The 22,551-nt window shown below is 35.9% G+C and overlaps 1 protein-coding gene across 8 annotated transcripts in view; it reads left to right on the plus strand.

The window, feature by feature from the left end:
• Positions 1–22,551, plus strand: part of HELZ (helicase with zinc finger) — a 155,921-nt gene that overhangs the window by 84,587 nt on the left and 48,783 nt on the right. For all 8 annotated transcript variants that reach the window (XM_058561403.1, XM_058561408.1, XM_058561406.1 and 5 more), the window contains 6 exons: positions 1,628–1,746; positions 3,320–3,465; positions 4,746–4,893; positions 11,858–12,041; positions 13,863–14,091; positions 19,933–20,137. In XM_058561403.1, the coding sequence (XP_058417386.1) occupies positions 1,628–1,746; positions 3,320–3,465; positions 4,746–4,893; positions 11,858–12,041; positions 13,863–14,091; positions 19,933–20,137 (1,031 nt within the window). The remainder of the gene's footprint in view (positions 1–1,627; positions 1,747–3,319; positions 3,466–4,745; positions 4,894–11,857; positions 12,042–13,862; positions 14,092–19,932; positions 20,138–22,551) is intronic.

Genomic DNA, 22,551 nt, shown 5'->3' on the forward strand with positions numbered 1-22,551 from the left:
GGGCCGGCCCTACCTCTGTTTAATTAAAATGTTATCTAGGGGCCGGCCCGGTGGCGCAAGTGGTTAAGTGTGCGCGCTCTGGTGCGGCTGCCTGGGGTTCGCCTGTTCTGATCCCGAGCATGCACCGACGCACCGCTTGTCAAGTCATGCTGTGGCGGTGTCCCATATAAAGTAGAGGAAGATAGGCATGGATGTTAGCCCAGGGCCAGTCTTCCTCAGCAAAAAAAGAGGAGGATTGGCAGATGTTAGCTCAGGGCCGATCTTCCTCACACACACACAAAAAATGTTATCTAATGAAAATACTAGTTTTTCACTAGTCTCAATTTTTCCAATTTGATTCTATATTTATATAGTCATCTTCCTTAGTTAGTCTTGTAGAACAAAAGACACAAATTCTCTCCAGCATTGTTTGTATCATGCTTGGACCACTGTTGGTAAGTACACAACAGTTATTGATACTTGTACTGTCAACCATAGCCATTTGAATGGGTGATGATGATGATCATGGTTATTACTGCAAGTCAGTAAGATTTAGAAAGTTCCCAACCTGAAAACAAGTTGCATTAGAAAGTTGTAAAAACAGATTGTTTGGAACTTGTTGATATTCATAGAAATAGAAGTTAGGTTCTTGGCCAACTCACAGGAAGCTGATTAATCCAGAGAGTTTTATAACTCATCATTCTGTTGAGAAAGTACTTTGTGTTCTTTGCTATGCTAGTAAAAAGAGGGCCCCCTTCTTCCTAGCTTGGTGAGTTGACAGTAGAGGACAACTTTTTCCTGCTCTGCATTGAGATAGCTAGGGGAATTTTGCCTCTTTCCCCCCTTTTAGGGGCAAAGGGGCTTTTTCCTCCTTTCTGTACACAAATTCCTGTGCCCCAGTGTGCGTGGCTATAGCAGTGAAGATGTAGGCTGCCTCCTACTGTAGGTGTTTGCATCTGGGGAACATTTGATAATGTACATTTTTGACATTTGTTATCAGTCACTTTTTTTTGCAGACTGGTGATTTTTTTTTTTGGCCAGGGTAGGGTCTTAGATTAAAAAAATCTGTCAGTCTATACACACACACATACACACACACACACGCAATCTAAATAATCAAATTAGTGAGTTTGCTAATAGATAACCTTTGTTTTCAGTCAAAGTTGGATTATACCTTTCTCCTTTATATTAGATTTTGGGTATGATTTAAAAAACATTTTTAATGTCTAATATGCATGTTTAGACTAAAGTTACTTATAAACTACCGTTGTTTTATTTTTGTTGTTTCACCAAATAAATAATGAAAGGACTTTGGGCCTATCCATTGTTTAGTTGCCAGCCCTTTTTTTTTGTTGAAAAGTCACTATCTTGTACTTTAAAAAAATTTTTTATGTATACTGAACCAACTGTTAGTCTTGGGGCCCTTAGCACCAGATGCCATTTATATGTCAATTATTGAGTAAAATAGTTATTCCTTTTAACCTCTATTTTTTAAATAATGATTTTCTAAATTGAGGATTGGTATTAAAAGTATTCACAACTTTTAATTAGCACACTAAACTCTTTCCTTAGCAGAAGAGAAAAAAATCTACTCTTATCTTTATTGCTGCTGTAATATGTGTTACTGTGTTTACACTGTACTTTGTAGGGTTTTTTACACACATTCTATTGGATGAAGCTGCCCAGGCCATGGAGTGTGAAACCATTATGCCTCTAGCATTAGCAACTAAAAACACTCGGATTGTCTTGGCTGGTGACCACATGCAGGTAAGTGCCCTCTGAGTCGTATTGAAAGGAACTTTTAATTATATTTTGATGTTTAATATTCTATTTTCTGAAACATCCTATGAAATCCTAAAAAAAAAACCATGTACTACAATTTAAGTACTTTAAGTATTTCTGTGCTAATAGTGAAAAATATTAGTATTTCTGAAGGAAAATTACTATTCCACCACTGTTCTTCTTTGTTTATAGAGAGTGGAATGAATGAGTTGATCAGTGTTATAATTTTCATCTTTAATAATTTGAAGTTCAGGGCCGGCCCCGTGGCTTGGTGGTTAAGTACGTGCACTCCACTGCTGGCGGCCCGGGTTCGGATCCCGGGCACCGCTTCTCCGGCCATGCTGAGGCCGCGTCCCACATACAGCAACTAGAAGGATGTGCAACTATGACATACAACTATCTAATGGGGCTTTGGGGGAAAAAAAAAAAAAAATTTGAAGTTCAGTTCTCTACAGTATGAATATTTGATTCTTCTTATTTTTTTTTTTTTTCTGAGAAAGATTAGCCCTGAACTAACATCCTTTGCCAGTCCCCCACTTGTTGAGGAAGATTGGCCCTGGGCTAACATCCTTGCCCATCTTCCTCTACTTTATATGGGTCACTGCCACAGCATGGCTTGATAAGCAGTGCGTTCAGTTGGCACCTGGGATCTGAACCCGTGAGCCCTGGGTCACCGAAGCGGAGCGCGCAAACTTAACTGCTACGCCACTGGGCCAGCCCCTTACTTTTCTTTATAAAATAAATTTAACTTATCCTTCCTACAATTCCCCAATTCCTGTCTCTGACATTTGTTTTCCTGAAGGGTTAATTTTTCGCTGTCATAGAAAACAAAGTGCTTAATTAAAACTACCAGTCAAAAATCTCAGCATGTCTGATTTTATGTGTTTGAATACCTATATATGAAAGATAAATACAGTTTTTCTATTAAAATATATATTTTACAAAGTTGCAATTTGAGGTTCTTTCTCTTCTGCCACAGTTGATTAAAACTGAACCTATAGTACTGTAGTTGTCAAGACATCCAGGAAAGAGTTGAATGTAGAGGAATAAATTCTGTTTTTGTTTCTTTGCCAAAAGTAGTTTAATTTTGTTTTTTAGTGGTCAAAATATAATCAAGAATGGCTCCTTATATTTTATGAGATCAAGAGGATTATTTTGCTAATTATTAAAAATAAATTTTTTGGTCATAGACTGTATATCCTACCAGCTCATCATTTTAAATAATTGATCAATTTTAGTGAAATAACTGGTTGCATCCCTGAAATTACTAAAGTAGTAGCTATTTATTATGTTGGAGGAACCCTTTATTAACCTATGTGTAGGTACTCTAGCTTAGTGTTGGTATACTGAAATGAAAAGTTAGAAATTTTAGCCTAGATCTTTATAAGTAGTAGAATTGTTCGTAGAAAATATTTTTGATTCTCCTTATTCCGGCATTCAGCATGTTGAGGTTTAGTACAATCAAAAGTTTCAGCATAGTGGATTTTTTTATAAGTAGGTTAAAAAAATGCAATTTGTATATTTAGTTGAATTTTCTCCGTATGTTTGTCTGTTACAGCTCAGTCCTTTTGTTTACAGCGAGTTTGCCAGGGAGAGAAACCTTCACGTTTCATTACTTGATCGGCTCTACGAGCATTACCCTGCCGAGTTTCCATGTAGGATCCTCCTATGTGAGAACTACCGTTCCCATGAAGCTATCATCAAGTAGGTGTGAACTTCCCTCACTGTATCACACTGCCTGTGGTCTGGTGGGAGGGAACTCAAAATGGCATTGTTACTAGGGACAGATTATTCCCAGCAGAGTTATATAGTGTCCCTAGTGTTGCAAATCATGTTTAATTTTATGTCTGTAAAAGAACACTTCAAAAGTCAGAGCTGTAGTTTTTCACAAATAGGGCAATTCTTGGAACTAAAACTTTAGGTTCTACTAGCTGACATAGTTTTCGGTGACTAAATATATATGTAGAACTACATGATGTAATAAGCAAATATATTGACAAACCATATAATGGTTTGCTTATATGTATCTGGCTGTGTTATGCAAGGAATATGTTTTAAAAGAAAGGAAGGAAGAGAGGGAGGAAAGAAGGAAAAACATGAAACTTAGTAATAAAATTTTAAAATGTTTTCGTTAAATATAGTATGCATCTATAAAAGTAAAAATATCATAAGTGACAGCTCAGTGAACAGTCACAAACCAAACACGCCCATGTAACCGGCATCCAGATCAAGAAACAGAACATTACCAGTACTGTGGAAAGCCCCTTTGTGCTCCTTTCCAGTCACTACCCCCACCAAAAACTTATAATTTTTTAAAGTTTAGTATAATTTAATAATATTGATTATGTCGGTCACGTGAAAACCATTTTTAGGTTTGTCTGAAAGCAATAGAATAGATATATAAATAAATTTAGATTTAACTATGGCTTTTATCAATATCTCAAAATGTGATTTCTCATTTATTATTGCTAGTTATTTGCTGTGGTCAGTGATGAATCAAGTACTAGACAGCATCTTCATCAGTCAAGAATGTTCATTTTATAGTTGAAGACTTGAATGTCCTTTAATTGCATGTATTGTTTCAATGTCTGTCTTTGTGTTTGCATATGTAAGTCTATGACCCACATAAATAAAAATATGTATTAACCAAGAAAATATACTAGCTAGCAAATTTCCTCATAGAGCAAGATTCTTATCTAGTATTGAACTGTCATCATTTCTTCCTTTTCTTTCTATATTCTGGCTTCATAACTTACCAAAATAAATCTGTTTAGCAGTGGTATACCAGGAGCCTACTCTCTTGTTATTGCTATGGTTAATTTTGGAGAAAATCTTAGCCTTATAGGTATTAGATGTTTGGACTAAATTAATCATGGACATAAAGCAACACTATTAGAATTGGCTTATAATTTTCTTCCTTGTAGGTGAAAATAATTTTGATGATAGATTATTCTTTTTTTATTTATTTTGGTCTTTTTCTGCAGTTACACCTCTGAGCTCTTCTATGAGGGCAAACTGATGGCCAGTGGAAAGCAACCAGCACATAAGGATTTCTACCCATTAACTTTCTTCACTGCACGAGGGGAAGATGTACAAGAAAAAAATAGCACAGCTTTTTATAATAATGCAGAGGTACTTTAGTTCTTTTGCAGATTAACGTTTTTGCAGTCACATAGTCTGATCTTGTTGAGCATTTATGTAAAATTTTGGGTTGACATTTTATTGTGTGTTGGCTTCATTTACATGAAAATAGTATGTAGAGTTTATTCTTTCTTGTATAACATTGGTTTGTTAAGATCAGTCTTCTGTGGGAAACAAAAACTTAGATTTACATTTTGTCTTATGATAAAATACAAAAATACATGACTTCATTTAAAAGAAAAGTCAATATTATTTTCATATACATTATTATTGTTAGCCATCTACAATGGACTATGATTACATTTTATAGTTCATATTCAAATGAGGTATCATTTTAAATGAGTAAGATTTGAATTGCAGAATCCTGTGCTCCAGAGAGATCACACAGACCCAGATGATGATTATTAAGCCATTATGTGCTACAACTTGAATGGTTCTTGTATAGTGTCTGACTTTTTAAGTTCAGAGAAAATGTGGGTAGTATGAGAGGTCAGCTCAGGTAGCAGACAAATACCTGGTGAAGTCTTTAGGGGCCAGCATACCAGAGACCCTGGGGTTAGGTTCTGGTGGTCACAGTGGAGTGGAGTTCTGGTCTTCAGGAAACCCGGAGGGTTGCTCATTATGGGAATGGTTCTTGATCTGTGATCTTATCTCTCTTTCCTCCCTTGAGTCCTGTGCTGTACTCATTTATTTACAAAGAAATGGCTTTTATTATGTAATAGTAATTCATCTTTCCTCTTAAAAATTGATCAGAGGCCTGTAGTTAGAAGTCAGTACAAGAAAAATCAAGAGAACCCACTTGATAAAATCCTAGCCAAAATCAAAGAACCTTGACATTTTAGTTAGTCTGTGCGTTTAATTTTAGGAAAAGGTAAATTTTTCTTTAAATGTTTGAAATGTTGACAGGTAATTCTAGGGTCTCCTGTATTACTTTTGCACTCAGGCCTGGAAACTAGGAAAGCTGCCATGATAGTGGGTGAGAGTGCTGACAGGGAGAGGCAAGGCTGAAATCCAGAAGGCTTAGTGTCCCTGCTGTGACACCAGGGGTCAGAGCTGAGCCCTGACTTTGATCCTGAGGCAGGGTTGATGTTTGCCCGAGACTCAGCTTGGGCTACTTATTCCTTCATGGTGACTTGATGTGTTTCCTAGGAAACCTATAAGCTATAGCATAAGTAAGGTGCATCTTCCTGGATTGTCAATTTTACTCAAAATTATTTTAGGGGGAAAATATTTTTCATATTAAAAAAACCATAAAGATAAAATTTGTGTGAGCTTTAAATGTTAAACATGTAACTTTAGAGAAATTTCCAGCCACTTTGATCTTCACACCCAGAATATGGTTGTTCATTTGCTTTCTTCAGCCCCATGAGTTACTGTGGTCAAAAATCGTGAGACATATTGTCCTAGGAGCTCTTTCTACAAAGGGCAAAAACTGATCGCTGTTCACTGCAGCTGATAGAGGGGGTATGGGTATCCTTTGGGCTGAGAGTAGAAGCTCTTGGGTTTGTAGGCAAGATTTTCCAAGTTTTGAATACCAGTGTGGGCATATTTGGACAGTAAAGTGTTTTTAGAAGCCCTGGGCTCTTCTTGAGGGTATATCATTTAAATGTGAAACTCAGATCTATTTTGTGTTCTAAAGCAAGCAGAGCAGGTGGCACCAGTTACATCAAAAGTTACATCAAAAATGAGATTTCTTTTTTTATAAAGATTCTGACTAAAATTTAGGGAGGACATTGTGAGATTTGAGAATGGTTTAGATTTCATTATTATGAATATAATATATTCTCACACAGGGTTATAGTCACAAGGAACTTCAAACAGAGGATGAAATTAAAAGTTAAATTAAAGAACCTGGAGCTGAATACTCATAAGCATTTTTGCAGTGTGTGATCGTCCTTTTTTAGAGAACATGTTTTTGATTTTATATCTTGTGTTTGTATATCACATGACTTGTGTCTTCTTTCACATGCTTAAAATGGTAGACTGAAAGAGAGTGAGAAAGATGATCCTTGTTTTTTCTTGATTCTGACTGAATTCATGTCATGACCACAATAATGAAATGGTCTCAATATAATGCCAAGTTGGGGAAGAAAAGCAGAATTTAAATACTAAGCAGCAAGACATGATTCTTAACCTTGAGAAATTCAGTCTGAAAGGAGGAGCTAGGGAAACAAATAACCGTAAGATAGTATGATAAGTGATAGGTAGACAGAGTAGTGCAGATACAGAAAATGAATCCATCAGGTTTGATGGAACCTGTGGCATTGAGGAGAACATGGTTTTTGCCTCATGTATATTGGGACTCTGTAGTTAGTTGTATATATGTTTATAATTGTTATATCTTCCTGGTGGATTGACTTTTTTGTCATTACAAAATGTCCCTCTTTATCTCTGGTAACATGTTTTTGGTTTTAAAGTCGATTTGTCTGTTGTTAGTATAGCCACTCCAGCTAACTTATGGTTGCTGTTTGCATGGTGTATCTTTTTCCATCCTTTTACTTTAATCCTATTTGTATCTTTGAATCTAAGGTATCTCCTATAGACCATATCATTACATCCTGTTTTTTGTGTTTTTTATTTTAAATCTAGTCTGAAAATAACTGCCTTTTGATTGGATTGTTTAATTTATTCACTTTTAATGTTATTATTGATATGGTTGCATTTCCCTCTGCCCTTTGCTTTTTGTTTTCTGTCTTGTGTTTTTTGACCCTTTGTTTCTCCTTCACTGCCTCTGTTTGCATTAAGTGTATCTTTTCTAGTGTCACATTTTAATTCCTTTAATTATTTATTAACTGTATATTTTTGAGTTGTTTTCTTAGTGGTTTCTCTGGGGCTTATAATATACTATAATATATATTATAATAATATACATCTTAACTTTTCAGAATCTACGTCAGATTTATACTGACTTAATTCTTTTTTTTTTTTCCTGAGGAAGATTGGCCCTGAGCTAACATCTGCCAATCCTCCTCTTTTTGCTGAGGAAGACCAACCCTGGGCTAACAGCCATGCCCATCTTCCTCCTACTCTACATGGGACGCCGCCACAGCATGGCCCGACAAGTGGTGCGTCGGTGCGTGCCCGGGATCAGAACTGGCCAACCCTGGGCCCCCGCAGTGGAGTGCACGCACTTAACCGCTTGCGCCACCGGGCCGGCCCCATACTGACTTAATTCCAATGAGATACAGAAACTTTACTCCTACCTATCTCTATTCCCTCTCTCCCTTTTTTTGTACTGTTATTGTTATTCATATTATACCTATATGTGTAACAACTCAATACATTGTTATAATTATTACTTTATATAATTTTATGCCCTTCTGAGAGAAGAAAGGGGAGGCAAGTACATATTTATAGAGTTTGCTATATTAACCATCTTATTTACTATTTCTGGTTCTCTTCACTTCTTTCTGTGGATTCAGGTTACCATCTGGTGTCAGTTTCCACTCACCTCCTTTGTGCTGCTGTTATCAAACATAGTACCTTTCTGTATGTTGTAGCCTAACAATACAGTCATATACTACGTGTTATTTCATGCAGTTGCTCTTTAAATCAGTTAAGAGGAAAAAAGAGAAGAAATATACTGTTTTTTTATAAATAATCATATAATTACCTAATTACTTTTAGTAGTGTGCTTTGTGTGGATTTGAATTACTGTCTGGTGTCGCTTGCTTTCAGCCTGAAGAACTTCCTTTAGTTTTAGGGCGGATCTGCTAGTAAGGAGTTCTTTCAGTTTTTGTTTATCTGGGAATGTCTTTATTTTGCCTTCATGTTTGAAAGGTAGTTTTGCTGGATATTAGATTATTGATTGAGGTACTTCTTTTAGCATGTTGAGATATGCTTTCCTACTGCTTTATTGCCTTCGTTTCTGATGAGAAGTTATCTGTTAATCTTACTGGAGCACCTTTGTAAGTGATGTTTTTTTTGGGGGGGAGGAAGATCAGCCCTATGCTAACATCTGCCAATCCTCCTCTTTTTTTGCTGAAGAAGACTGGCCCTGAGCTAACATCTGTGCCCATCCTCCTCCACTTTATATGGGACGCCGCCACAGCATGGCTTGCCAAGCAGTGCGTCGGTGCGTGCCCGGGATCCGAACCAGCGAACCCCAGGCCGCTGCAACAGAACGCGCGCACTTAACCGCTTGCGCCACTGGGCCGGCCCCAATGAGTTGTTTTTATCTTTCCATTTTCAAGATTTTATTTTTGTCTTTGACTTGCAGCATATTGACTGTGATGTGTCTGGGTGTGGATCTCCTTGGGTTTATCTTACTTGAAGTTCACTGAACTTGATATGTGTAGATTGTTTTTCATCAAATTTGGAAAATTTTTAGCCATTATTTCTTTAAATTTTTTTCTGCTCTCTGACTCTTCTTCTGGTTCCCCCAGTATATGTATGTTGGTGAGCTCAAGTTGCACATTTCTCTGAGACAGTTCATTTTTTTTCTCTCTGTTCTTCAGATTGCATGATCTCTGTCTATCTTCATGTTTGCTGATTCGTTCTTCTGCCAGTTCAAATCTACTGTTGAGATCCTCTAGTGAAATTTTCATTTCAGTTATTTTACTTTTCATCTCCCTGAGGCATAAATTGCTCTACAGTGGGATCCAGCTGAAGTTGGGCCCCTTAGCAGAGGCAGAGTGTTGCCAGTTTATAAGGCTTACTCTGACCCTCTCTGGGCAGAAATTATGGAGCAGTTGCTATGGGATGATGTGGAACTCACTCTTCACTGGCTGTCCCACCCACCTCACCCCCCTGGAGCAAGAGCTCTGTGTGTGTTATATACGTGTGTAGAATCTGTGCTGCCATCCAGGTGCTACCATCCAGGTGCTGCTCCGCCAGTGTGGATCTTTTGCAATTCAGAGCTGGGGAGGTTGGAATCGGCTGATATTCACTGTCTGCTAAATCTGCCTGGAATAGGTCTTCTGTCCTAGGAAGCTGGGGGAGATGGCAGTTGACACTCAGCTGCCAAGCCCACTGGATCAGCCCTCCTGTAATACCTCTTGTGCAGGAAAAGGAGACTGCGCTCTTTACCTACTGTCCCACTCAGATCCTTCCTGTGTAGCAGGGATGGGTGTAGGGGAACAGGCACCACCTGGCTGCTGTTAACTGCTCAATATAGGCCTTCTGCAGGATGTTGCTGTGGAAAATGGGATCTTGGATGTTCACCAGCTGCCAAAACCACCTGGAATAGCTCTTTCACCCCAGGAGCTGGAGGATATGGGAGCTGCCTCTCAGTCGCTAAGACAATCCTATAAGACAGAGCTGTGGGGTGATGAGTACCATTCCTAGCTTGAGTGCCCCAGCCGCCCACTCCTCTCATTGAGTTTCTGAAGATTTTGTTGAATAAATACTTCTCAAGTTCCTGTAAGCTCTTTGATCAATATCCAGAGACTTTGAATGACTGTTTGCTTATTTTGAGCAGCTTAATGGATGTCTGTCTGAGAGAGAGGTTTCCCCAAGCTCCTTTTACCACCATTCCAAGTCTGTGTGTTTTGGCTACAGTTTTATTCTGCCTAGAATATAAGGGTGTGAACAGAGGGATGAAGTGGAGAGGTGGTTATGTGTTGCTTAGTGGTAGGAACTCTCTGTGTGTGTATGGGGCAGCAGAGGTGTCTCCTCAACTTTCATCTACCCCCATATCTAACTAAATGGATAAAGACAGCTTTTTCTTATTCCTTATTGCAGTAGACTCAGACCTACCTTTCTTGTTCCTTATAGTGAGAGCACCGTGTTTTCAGTCCATTTGGCTCTTCAGAATCCTTGGACAATCTGTATATTTGGTGAACTTGCTGTTACATCATTATAATGATAGGGCGACTGTAGTCTCTACCTCTGTCATTCATTGAATTTGTATCTGGAAGTGGGAACTACTTCCTACTTCCTAGCTAATAATCCTCAAATTCTTGAAAGGAATAAAAACTGTCAAATTTTATTAAGTATATTTAATGTTGTAAATTTAAGTAGATATTATGAATAAATAGTAAATAAATAAATAATGTACTTAAAGACATTTAAAAAAATTTATCCTTCCTCTCTATGCCCCTTGACTCTTTCCTGACCCTCTATTGAGCTTGCCTTATGATATAATTTCTTATTAGGAATCTGTTTTCTAAATGTACAGTAATCTCGTGGCAGGCAAGGAACATGTTTTATTAATTATCTTATCCACCACTGTGCCAGGCATTGAAACTGTTTCATCAGTTGATTGAATTAAAATAGATTGAACTACACTAAAAGCCCTACTATAATCCAATAAATGGGGTCCAAAAAATTCATTTGGGTAAAATATGGTGTTCCTTTATTACAAGGTTGATGGAATGGCTTAGGTGAACTTGTACCAAGAGAAGGCAGCGAATTCTGCGAGTCTGTTTCTCCGATTCAGATTTTCCCTAGTCCCAGCTGTGGTTTGATGCCCGCTGTAGATTGCCCTGCTTAGTTATATCACTGCGGGGAGGGGGCAGTGCTAGACCGTGTACTGCTAAGACTTAATGGTGCCACTGACTCGAGGAATCTTCTAGTTGGTTGGTTAGTTTCATTGGACTGATCTGGAGAGAGTGGACTGAGAAATACTGGGAATGTGGGGACTTAACTTCCCTGTTCCCTAGGTGGGGTTGCCAGTTTCATGGCCCTATCCCTGTCCTTCTCCCTACACAGGAACTTGATTGAACCTGTCCCCATTTAAGAATGGAGGCTGGGTGAAGGGTGGGTGCCAGTTGCCTATTATATTATCTCTGATTTTTGTGTTTTCACTGGGGTGCATTATTGTAGAATTTTACTGTTTGAAATATAAATAAAAATTTTTTCTCACTGTGTTCATATTAGTAAAGCGTTATTCCAATTTAGAGGTAATTTTTAAATAAGATTTGCTAAAATGGAATCCTTTCTAGATTTATTTCAGTTACCATACTCTTTCTCTAAACAATGTATAACTTTAATATGTATATGTGTTTGTTTAAAGGTGTTTGAAGTGGTAGAACGTGTGGAAGAGTTAAGAAGGAAGTGGCCAGTAGCGTGGGGGAAGTTAGATGATGGGAGTATTGGTGTGGTGACTCCGTATGCTGATCAAGTGTTTAGGATACGTGCTGAACTTCGAAAAAAGAGATTGTCTGATGTTAATGTAGAAAGGGTGCTAAACGTTCAAGGTGAGTACTAATTGAAATGAATTAAGTTATTCAGATGCTTAAATCTTAAAGTGTGTGCTCATTTGGTTTTTAATTCTCAAGATCTCTTTTCTGGACAAGTAATTATGTATTCATTTCATACCAAGTTCTTTAGTGCCAAATTTGGCAATTAAAGGTCAAGCTCATTTACATGTTTATTAAATTTTTATATCCAAATAAAAGAAGTATGAACAAATGGACTTTTTCAATGACCATAACTGTGTAAATATCATACACAGTATCTGTATACTATAGTTAAAGTCACAGTAGATACAACACATACTGTTGTTCTACTGTATCCAAGGACTAATTTGTTTATAAAGATTTTTAAAAACTTGTACCTGTCAAGAAAATTCTGTTTAAATGCATTTTTAAAGGTATAGCTTGTTTATCTATAGATTTTCTTAAGTGAATAGTTACTGACAACTCTTTTAAATTGTCTTCATGTAATTAGTTGTTATAAAATTTGTGCTTTTAAATATATGAAGCAGCACTATGGTGTGAGTGCTAAAAAAAAAGCCCAGTACAGTCTTAGGTTTCATGGTAATAAACAATAGTAAGAGTAATACAATTTCTAGATCATAGGACAGAAAGAGCTCTACCATACCACGTGTGGTTCAGATCATGCAGTATTTGGGTGTGCATTTTAGAATGTTAGTAAACTAGAAAGCACCCAGAGGAGACCTACAATAGGTAATGGTCTAGAAACTGCTATATGGGAGTCAGGAATGGTTGAAAGAACTAGGATTGTTTGGCCTAGAGAAGAGAGGACTAAAGATTGACATTAAAACTGATTCAGATATTTGGAGACTTGTCATAGAATGACGGAATCGATGTGTTACTATAAGAACACGTAAGAAAAAATGTACAAATTAGATCTCTATGAGGCTTCCTTATGGAATCAGCTGTGTCTGCCTTGGTCAGCGAGAGGCTAGATGACCCTGCTTCAAGGAAGAGTCCTTGTAGTGAGTGGGACCTTGAATAGATAATCACTAAGGTTAGTTCCAGCAATAATATTTTTAAAAATTTTAATAAAATTTACCATTTTAACCATTTTTGTGTGTTCATAAACACATAAAATGCCACAGTTCAGTGTCATTATGTACATTTACATTGTTGTGTAACCATCACTACCATCCATCTCCAGAACTCTTTTCATCTTGTAAAACTGAAACTCTGTACCCGTTAAACACTAACTCCCTATTCTACCTCCTCTCTTCCTCCAGCCCGTGACAACCACCATTCTACTTTCTCTCTATGAATTTGACTAGTTTAGGACCTCGTATAAGTTCAGTCATACAGCATTTGTCCTTTTGTGACTGACTTATTTCACTTAGCATAATGTCTTCAAGGTTCATCCATGTTGTAGCATATGTCAGAATTTCTTTCCTTTTTAAGACTGTATAATATTCCATTGTATGTATATACCACGTTTTGTTTATCTGTTCATCTGTTGATGGACACTTGGGTTGCTTCCACCTTTTGGCCATTGTGAATGATGCTCTTATGAGCATGGGTGTACAAATATCTGTTTGAGTTCTTGCTTTCATTTCTTTTCGGTATATACCCAGAAGTAGAATTGCTGCATCATATGTTAACTCTGTGCCTAATTTTTTGAGGAACTGCCATACTATTTTCCATGGTGTTTTATATACCATTTTACATTCCCACCTGCAGTGCACAAGAGTTCCAATTTTACCACATCCTCGTCAACACCTGTTATTTAGCAATAACATTTAAAAAAATGAAATGCTTTTATTACATCAGTAGTTCAGAATAACAATCATCTTTTATTTTTTATAGGAAAGCAATTCAGAGTTTTGTTTCTTAGCACAGTACGAACAAGGCATACTTGTAAACATAAACAGACACCAATTAAAAAGAAAGAGCAACTGCTTGAAGATTCCACAGAGGACTTAGATTATGGTTTTTTATCTAACTACAAACTTCTCAATACTGCCATCACGAGAGCACAATCCCTGGTTGCTGTGGTGGGTGATCCCATTGCTCTGTGCTCTATTGGAAGATGCAGGTAATTATGTGTTACTGGTTGAGACATTAAAGGGGAAAATGTAGGGTAATTTGCATCCCTATGTATACATTTATTTATATGACCTCTTGGCTAATTAAAATCAGGTTTAGTCTTCATATCCAGTGGGAACGCAAAAATATATTGCTTTGACTCTATTCATTATATACATAATTGTATATTCGTTCATTCAGTCATCATTCAACAGATATTTCCTGAGTGCCTACTATGTTCTGAGCACTCTTCTAGCCGTTGAGGATACATCAGTGAACAAAGTAGACAACAATCTCTGCCTTTGTGGGGCTTAGATTTTATTAAGGAGGGGAGGAAGACTGAGAATCAACAAAATAAGAATACTATGTAGTATTTTACGTGGTGAGTTCAATGGAAAAGAAATAGAACATTAAGGGGAATTAGGAGTGATGGAGTGGGCTGGTTTGTGATTGGACATGGTGTGCTCAGAGTAGGCCTCACTGAAAAGCTGACTTTGGAGGTGAGGGAGTGAGCCATGCAGATATCTGAGGTAAAAGTACTCCAGGAAAAGGGAACAGCTAGTGCAAGGATCCTGAGGTGGTTTTGTGTATGTGCATATCCTTGATGGAGACTAAATTTTATATCAGTAGTTCATTTTTTCCTTCATTATTGTTGTAGCTCATTTTTGATGAATTTCTTTCTCTACTCCTTTTCTCTCAAGGCTTCTCAATGTAAATAATTCTTTGTATCTGGTTAATCCAGAGGATCTTAAAATTAGAGTGGTTAGAAGTGGTTGTTACTTGTCTTTGATAGCGTTGTTAATGTTCCTTAGATTGTAGTGATAAGGAACTATTTCTACTAAAATGTCATTAAAATATCAACATAAACAAAAATTTCTCTTTATACACTTAAGATTTATACCAGTCAATAGGAATTTTAACTGTAAGAAGCCAGTAATTTAAAACATGGCCTTTGCAGGATGGAAAAACTATGTTAGCATTAACAAAAAAACAGTTTTTGTTTTTTTATAATTTATAAATTATAAAAGAATTTATAATATTCTTTTATGAAAAAGAAAGAAATACACTAGGGATTACTTAAAATTTTATAAGTATTCTAGTACCTGCCAAAGTGAGTTCAGAATAGTAGAAAGAGATGTAGACAGTCTTGAATGTGCCTTGGGTTATTATTTCTTTTTGATATGTTAGAATTAAAGTCGACAAAGCTGTTAGGAATGGCCTTGTTTAAATCAAGTTTTCTGTTGCAGTATAGATACGGCAGCATTTTATTGTCTGTTTTCCTGTTTCAGCAGGAAAAAAAGTATTCTGTGGGAAGGAAGATGATTTGGGACCTCTAAGAATAAGCTGCATGTGTTAGAGTTTAAGATTTCAAAAGAAGTCAATATCCTTTATAGGGGAAAACCATTAACAAAGGAATCAAGTAGAGTTTTAATTTATGGTTACATTATGAAAGATAACCTTTTATTTAAAAAAAAACAACAGAACTTGAATCGTCCATGACTTATATATGTATAGCTAAACAATTCTGTTGTAAAATATCTTTATTTCATATCTTTGAAATAGATTTCTGTTCATTTTTAGCCACTAATGACAAAAAATTAGGGAAGGGAATATATTAATTCCAAGTTACAAATGAATAAAACTAAGTATATTAATTTGGCTTCTCTTCTTAGAATTTTACTTTAGTTACTTTACTCTTCATTGAAAGTGTATTTGGTTAGAATATTGGTGTGATATTTTACGGTTTTTGTTTATACTTATCATTTGATAAATGTGAGAACGCATACAGTTTGATTAGAATTTAATAGATTAAAACAGATGTGTAAAATAGGACAACATGCATTGAAAACAACCAGAAACTGTTGGGGAAATAAATAGATATAACAGTAGTCTTGAGCCACATTCGTTTTGGATTCTCCTTATAAATAACTCCAAGCATTTACCAACATGAATATTTTTTTAAACCATTACCCCTTTCTATAGAGTCATATTATGCTCTGAATTGCATGAGATCAGCATTTTTCACCCCTTCTCTGACATAAATTGTTACTTTCTCGGAGCAAATAAGTGAATAATTCTTCCTGAAGCCATGCTGTCAGAATTATCCAGGGCTAATTTTTAACTTGAAGCCAGGTCTGCTGGTTGCTTATTTCTTACTACTCAGCTGGGGTGTGTCAAGGACTGCAAGTTAATTTATAAGCTAAGCAAAATATTTTCAGAGAGGTAAATATATTGTGTAGGGAGAGAGAATCCTGTGACCTATAAGTAAACAGGAATGCTGATTATCTATGTTATATGGACTAGTTTAATCATGGCTCTAACCCAAGAGCTGATAGTTGAGACATATGGATATTTATGCTTTAATCTTTCTAATTTTATTAGAAATTAATTTAATCTCACAAGTAAACCTGGAGGACATAATGTGATTCTTAGGTACTATAGTAATGGAGGAGTGAATTCTTTATAGTTTAAGTTAATCAGGATACCCCCATTCAATATTTATAAAAAACTAATATGATATTTCCAAATATTGATCAAGTTTTCAAGGAATAATTACTGTGTATACTATAGCAGTTTAGAAGGCAACCAGTTATATCATCTTTTTTGTTGTAAAGTATTTTTAAATAGAGTTTTTCATTAACTTGAAATGAATGTAGTGAACTTGCCCCTCCCCCACTTGCTAAACCAACAAATATTAATATAGTGGCTGCTGTTTATTGACAGCTTTCTCTGTGCCAGGTGCTAGGTTAAGTGTTTTGCACACTTTGTCTAGTTCAGTCATCCTAACAACTCTGCAATGTGAGTATTTTATTTGCATTTTAAATAGGCAGCCTGATTCAGAGAGTTTAAATTACTGCCCAAGGTCACATAGCTGTTAAGTGGTTCACTCAAACAGATGTCCGACTGACTTCAAAACCCAAGCTCTTCTCACTGGGTTACCCTGCCTTTCCCAGGAAGTGATGAATATGCATGTATAAATCTACACTGGATGGGGAGAGGCAAAGAGCAGAGTCATACATTTCTCCAAACCAATGTGTTTGGAGAAGGTCTTCCTTTGAATGAATTTTCTCATTAGCAAATTCCATTTACTCAGTGAGATATAAACATATTTCACATATGTGTGTAGATGTATATGTGTAAACACACACTCTCTCTCTCTATGACCTAAGGACACGAAGTGATTTTTCAGTGATTTATCAGTGATCCTAGAAGCAAGGTGAGCTTAAAAACAAAACCAAACTTTGTGTTCATGCATTGATTGAAAGTAAGGTTATGTCCTTTGAAATACTTATATTATAGTGTAGAGATGCACCTGGGTTAACTAACCAACGTTACTAAAAAAAATTGTTTACGTAATAATATGTTAACATTTTAGGGACGGGGCTGAGAATTGGCGAAGCATTTAAATAACCACAGTGGTGAATTCTTATCTTCGTTTGAGTGTAGCTGAGATTCTCAAGTGATCTTCTAGTTGTGTGTTCAGAAATGCCTCATAATGCCATGCACAATATTTCATTGAAGTATTGGGGAGGTCAAGGGCAGCGTGAATAGTCTTTGAAACAGCCTTCACGAAGAGAGAAAAAGGGAAAATTTTTAGCTTTAAAACTAAGAATTTTTGAAGGAAAAAATATATTTGTCTGAAACTTTAAAAGTAGGAAACGAAAGTCTTTTCAATAATAAAGTATAATAACAATACTGTTGGTGCTCTATTTTACATGTAAGGAAACTGAGGTACAAAGGGAGGTTAAGTAATTTGCCTGAAGTTACATACTACTGAATGACAGCCACAACTGAAACCCAGGCAGTCTAGTTCTGGAATCCATGCACTTGACTATTTTGCTATGTCAAGGGGGCAATCAAAAGACAAGTGAGATTTAAAATGGAAACAGGTTACTTTTGGAACTAGTTTAATTTGATTAACTTATACTAAGTGTTTAGTGTAATTTCTGAAATGGTGTCCTTTAGTTCAAAGGCAGTTTCTTTGAGATCCCTGGGATCTTGTAGACAAAGACTGTCACCGAGCTACTAACTTCTTGTGAAATGTGAGGTTGTTTGAAGGTTCTACTTAACTCTATGTTACTTTAACTCTTGTTCAGTGCAGTTGAGGTCAGTTAGGGCAGTGTCGGAACAGGGTATGGAGTTTAAAAAGGAGCTTGAAAATAGAGTAGGTTCTAACATTTTGGCTATGTAAGCTGGAAATGAAAATATAAGAAATTGATATTAAAAACTAATCTAGAGTGAAAGCCAATCCGTTCTCTCCTTTCTTGAAGTTCAACACAAATATGAAATGCCACTCTATGAAACTGATGCTTTATCAATTAGACCAAAAAAAAAACCTTTCTTTTGAATACAGCATGTAGAATACAGTTGAACATTGTGGCTTTTTTAAATCAAAAGGGTGGGAAAGTTTGTGGATTTTAGATCCTGAGTGCTATATTAAAGATAATCCTTCCTTAGCTGTCAGACTATAAGGAAAAAACTTGATTCCTTCAAAAGAGTTCTTAAGAATAAAAATAAAGAGCAGCTTTTAGTGTGCATTTCTTAGCAACACATACTTCCTGTAACTGAATGACTATCTTGTTAGCCTTTATGTCTTATTGTCAGAAATACATATTTGATATTTTGTAGCCTTTTTTATTTTTCCTGTTGTTGACATATAGGCCTGAAATTTTTTTCTAGATCCATTTCTTAAACTCATCTTCAAAAAATTAGAGAAGATGGTAAAAAGACATATGTAAGACAAATATAGTTTGAAATTAAACTCTGCAAAGTTTTATGAATATATTAATAACCCAATTCCCATTCATATACTAACTTTTATAATATAAACCTTTTCATTTATGCTTCTTAAAGCCATCTTGATTACCTGCTGTCCACCTGGACACAAGGATACCAACTTGGAAAGAAACCATGTCACATATCTTTTATAGCATAATAAAACATTATTTGAACCTCATATTAAAGATAGGTATGCATATTTATAACAGTCATTTACAAATTTAAAACTTTTTATATATTGTCTTTTGTAATATGTATTTAATATTTTTAATATTTGGAGATCAGTTATCAAAACTTCAGGAACAATAGGATACAACTGCAACAAGTTTTGAATGTATTTTTCTCCTTTAGTATTTATTAATTTGATTAAGAGATGAATAATCAACATTAAAATTAGCATTCCAACTTGCTGTATTTTTCACAATTAATTTAACTCTCTTAACTTAGTCAATTAATGTTAAAAATTGTACTTGTGACAAGCATTTGTTAAGTAAGAGAAAAATATAGGAGTAGCTGGTTATTTTTTAAGAATCCTAATGAGGATTATCTACTTTGTGGCTCGGATTTATGTATTGAGTTGGCTTTCTTAGTCATCTAGCACCAGGCTATTTTGACCCCATAATTCAAATTAGTTTAATTTGTATATGTGTGTATGTGTATAATGTATGTATGTATACTTACTGTATATGAATGTGCCTAGAAATACAAATCTTCTATAAAATACCTACCAGTTTTGAAATCCTTACTTACTATGTGGATAACAAAAACCATCATTCTAGATTAGTGTGGATAGTTGAGCATTGACCATGTTACTTGCATTGATCATCCAAAATTAATTGAGAGCATAATTTGTATGTTCCACATTATTAGACATGACTATAGTTTCAGAATCAAACTTCCGAAGTCTTGTGGTCTGGTGGAAAGATTATACCCAAATCATAGTCAGATGAATATTGGACCTAAGGATTTGGGTTGGGGGGAGGAAATTTGAAATTATCTTTAGTTGCTTATGTTCATTTCTGTGATCTCATCCACTGAAATTGTAAACTGATCTTCTAAATCTTTTCTGTAGGAAATTTTGGGAGCGGTTTATTGCCCTGTGTCATGAAAATAATAGCCTACACGGAATCACTTTTGAACAAATCAAAGCTCAGCTAGAGGCTTTAGAACTGAAGAAGACATACGTATTGAATCCACTGGCACCTGAATTTATCCCCCGGGCTCTAAGGCTACAGCATTCAGGAAATACCAACAAACTGCAGCAGTCACCCCCCAAGGTAAAGCTTGTTAATGAAATTGAAGAGGTTAAACGGAGAGGACTGCACAGAAGTGTCAAAGGTTTATTGGGCTGCAAGTTACTTTAAGTGTTGGAATTGAAGGTTACATTTGGCAGCAAGCAGTTTCTGCAAGGAACTTGTCTAGTTTGGACATGTAAGTGAAAATACAGTGTGATGTCTAGCCATGCGTCATGTCATAATCATCCTCCAAAAGTTTTCAGGTAGCTGATTACTTCTGGTGTCCTGTGTATAGTATAACCTCCCAGTCCTCTGTACTGCTAGACTTATTTTAGCAAGATGTGAATAAAACAAAGTTTAAAAGACTGTCACACTTATTAAAAGCATGCCCTTGTAGCATATTTTTATAAGGAATAATATTATAATAACAATATTTGTATAAAGAAAATTTTTCTAATCCTTTGTTGATGACCAATTCATTTAAAGTGGTATTTGACACAGTAAGGATATTTGGCCAACTTCTTGAAGATTACTTTAATTGATTTTGACCTATATTTGTTGTGTAAGAAGTAGTCCAGTTGTTGGGAGTAGAGATGGGGGAGTCAAGGCCATTTCTACTTTTGAACCATAGTTAAAAATTTTGGGCAGAGACAGCTGTTTTATTTTCTAAAGTGCCTGAAAAAAATGCTCGCACTTACCATCTAGAAAAGAAGGTTATGAGAATGGCATGTTTAGTATTTGTTCTGGTGTTTTGGTGTATTTATAGTCATCAGCATGGTATTAAACTTATTGACATGAATTAAGAGAATATGTCAGTTTTGGGCTTCATTTTAAAAATGTAAAACCTAATGTGTAAGCAATAATTAATGGTTTAATATCTTGAAAATCTTTTAGCTAAATAGATATTAAGCTGAGAAGAGAACTTCTTTCTGTGTCAATATGCTAATGTCTATTCTTAGTTTAACAAAAATGCAATTTTTGTGTGCTGGAGTCTTTTGATGAAGGGGAATTTACCTGATATGCAATAATGCTTTAGTGATTTGGGATTACTAGGGGGTCAAGCATTTGCATAAATGAATCTTCTAGATTTCTAAAGCTTAAACTATTAATAAATTAATAATCAACTTATCTATCAAACAATTAAGTTTCTTCTGTGTGTCAGCTGTTGTGGTAGGTGCTAGAGAAGCATAGATAAGCAAGTTATCCCCCAGTTTTGTGGCAAGTGTTGGAGAGGTGATGGTCAGGGGAAGGAGGTGGATTCCAGGGAGTTTCCACCCTGGAAGTTTCCAGGGAGATCTTGTTTAGAAGTCCACTGAGTGGATGGAGATAGTGGGAGATTGGGGAGACATGTCAAAAACTAGAATAAAAGCTCCGTTAGGACAGAGGTTTTTGCCTCTGTTGTTTATTGCTTTGGCCTCTGTGCCTAGAACAACATCTGGCTCATCATAGTGCTTAAAAGTATTTTTTAGATGAATGAGTCAAGCTTAAGAAAGAGCTTATACAAAAGGCGAGAGGTATGAGAGAACAGGCTTTATAGGGAACAGCAAGTAGCTTAGGGTATGTGAAGAGTAGGGAACCCAGGTAGAAGCTTTTAAATTTTATTGTTTTTTATTTAAAAAGTTGCAAAGTCATTATGCCCTTTGCACGTTCTTAAGTACAGTAAACTCTTCTTACTTTCTTAATTGAGCAACGTAAGTAAGCATCAATTAATGTACTATAGATGCAGCTAGGTTCAAGCCATGATACCAAATGTGTACTGACCCTAAGCAAGATCCTGCAGATTGCTTTTTGTTTTTGTTTTAAAGGTGAAGAAAATATGTTGACTCCACTTGCTTTTCCAAAACCAAGTTTTGGAAACTCCCTGAAGATAAAAATCCTATTCTGTATACTTTTTATGGCCCCCTAGTGCTTAGCCTCACTCTTTGTACATAGTGGGTGCTCAGTAAGTATCTGATAAGTGAATAATGGTTATAATGCATCCAGTAGAGTGTAGTGTGGCTTTTTTCTTTCAATGAGAAGATTGTGTAATTAAAGGTCAAAGCAGCCATCTTTTTTTTTTAATTGTTTAGAAAATCTTCTTCATTAATAAATATCATCTGTTATATTTCTATGTCACTAACATAGTGGTTCATCAAATTATTTATACACCTGGTTATTTAAAATTATTGATTATTTATATCAGGCATAATAATAAGCAATAATTTTAAATAACTGAGGTATAGGGAGCCAAAGATGATTTTTGTCACCTTATCTCCCTCTTCTCCCCTGTATTTTATTTTACTTCCATTAAATTGTTCTGAGGTTTGAATTTGTACTGGAGTCCTTTTTTATTTAACTTTCTATTGTAGAAAACTTGAAACATATACATAAGTAGAGAGAATAGTATAATGAATTCCCTGTCATCCAGCTTCATTATCAACTTAATCTTTCTCATCTACAGACCCCCGCCCCCCGCC

Source organism: Diceros bicornis, chromosome 18 (genome assembly GCF_020826845.1).
Source record: "Diceros bicornis minor isolate mBicDic1 chromosome 18, mDicBic1.mat.cur, whole genome shotgun sequence".
In the NCBI taxonomy this organism is placed as follows: domain Eukaryota; kingdom Metazoa; phylum Chordata; class Mammalia; order Perissodactyla; family Rhinocerotidae; genus Diceros; species Diceros bicornis.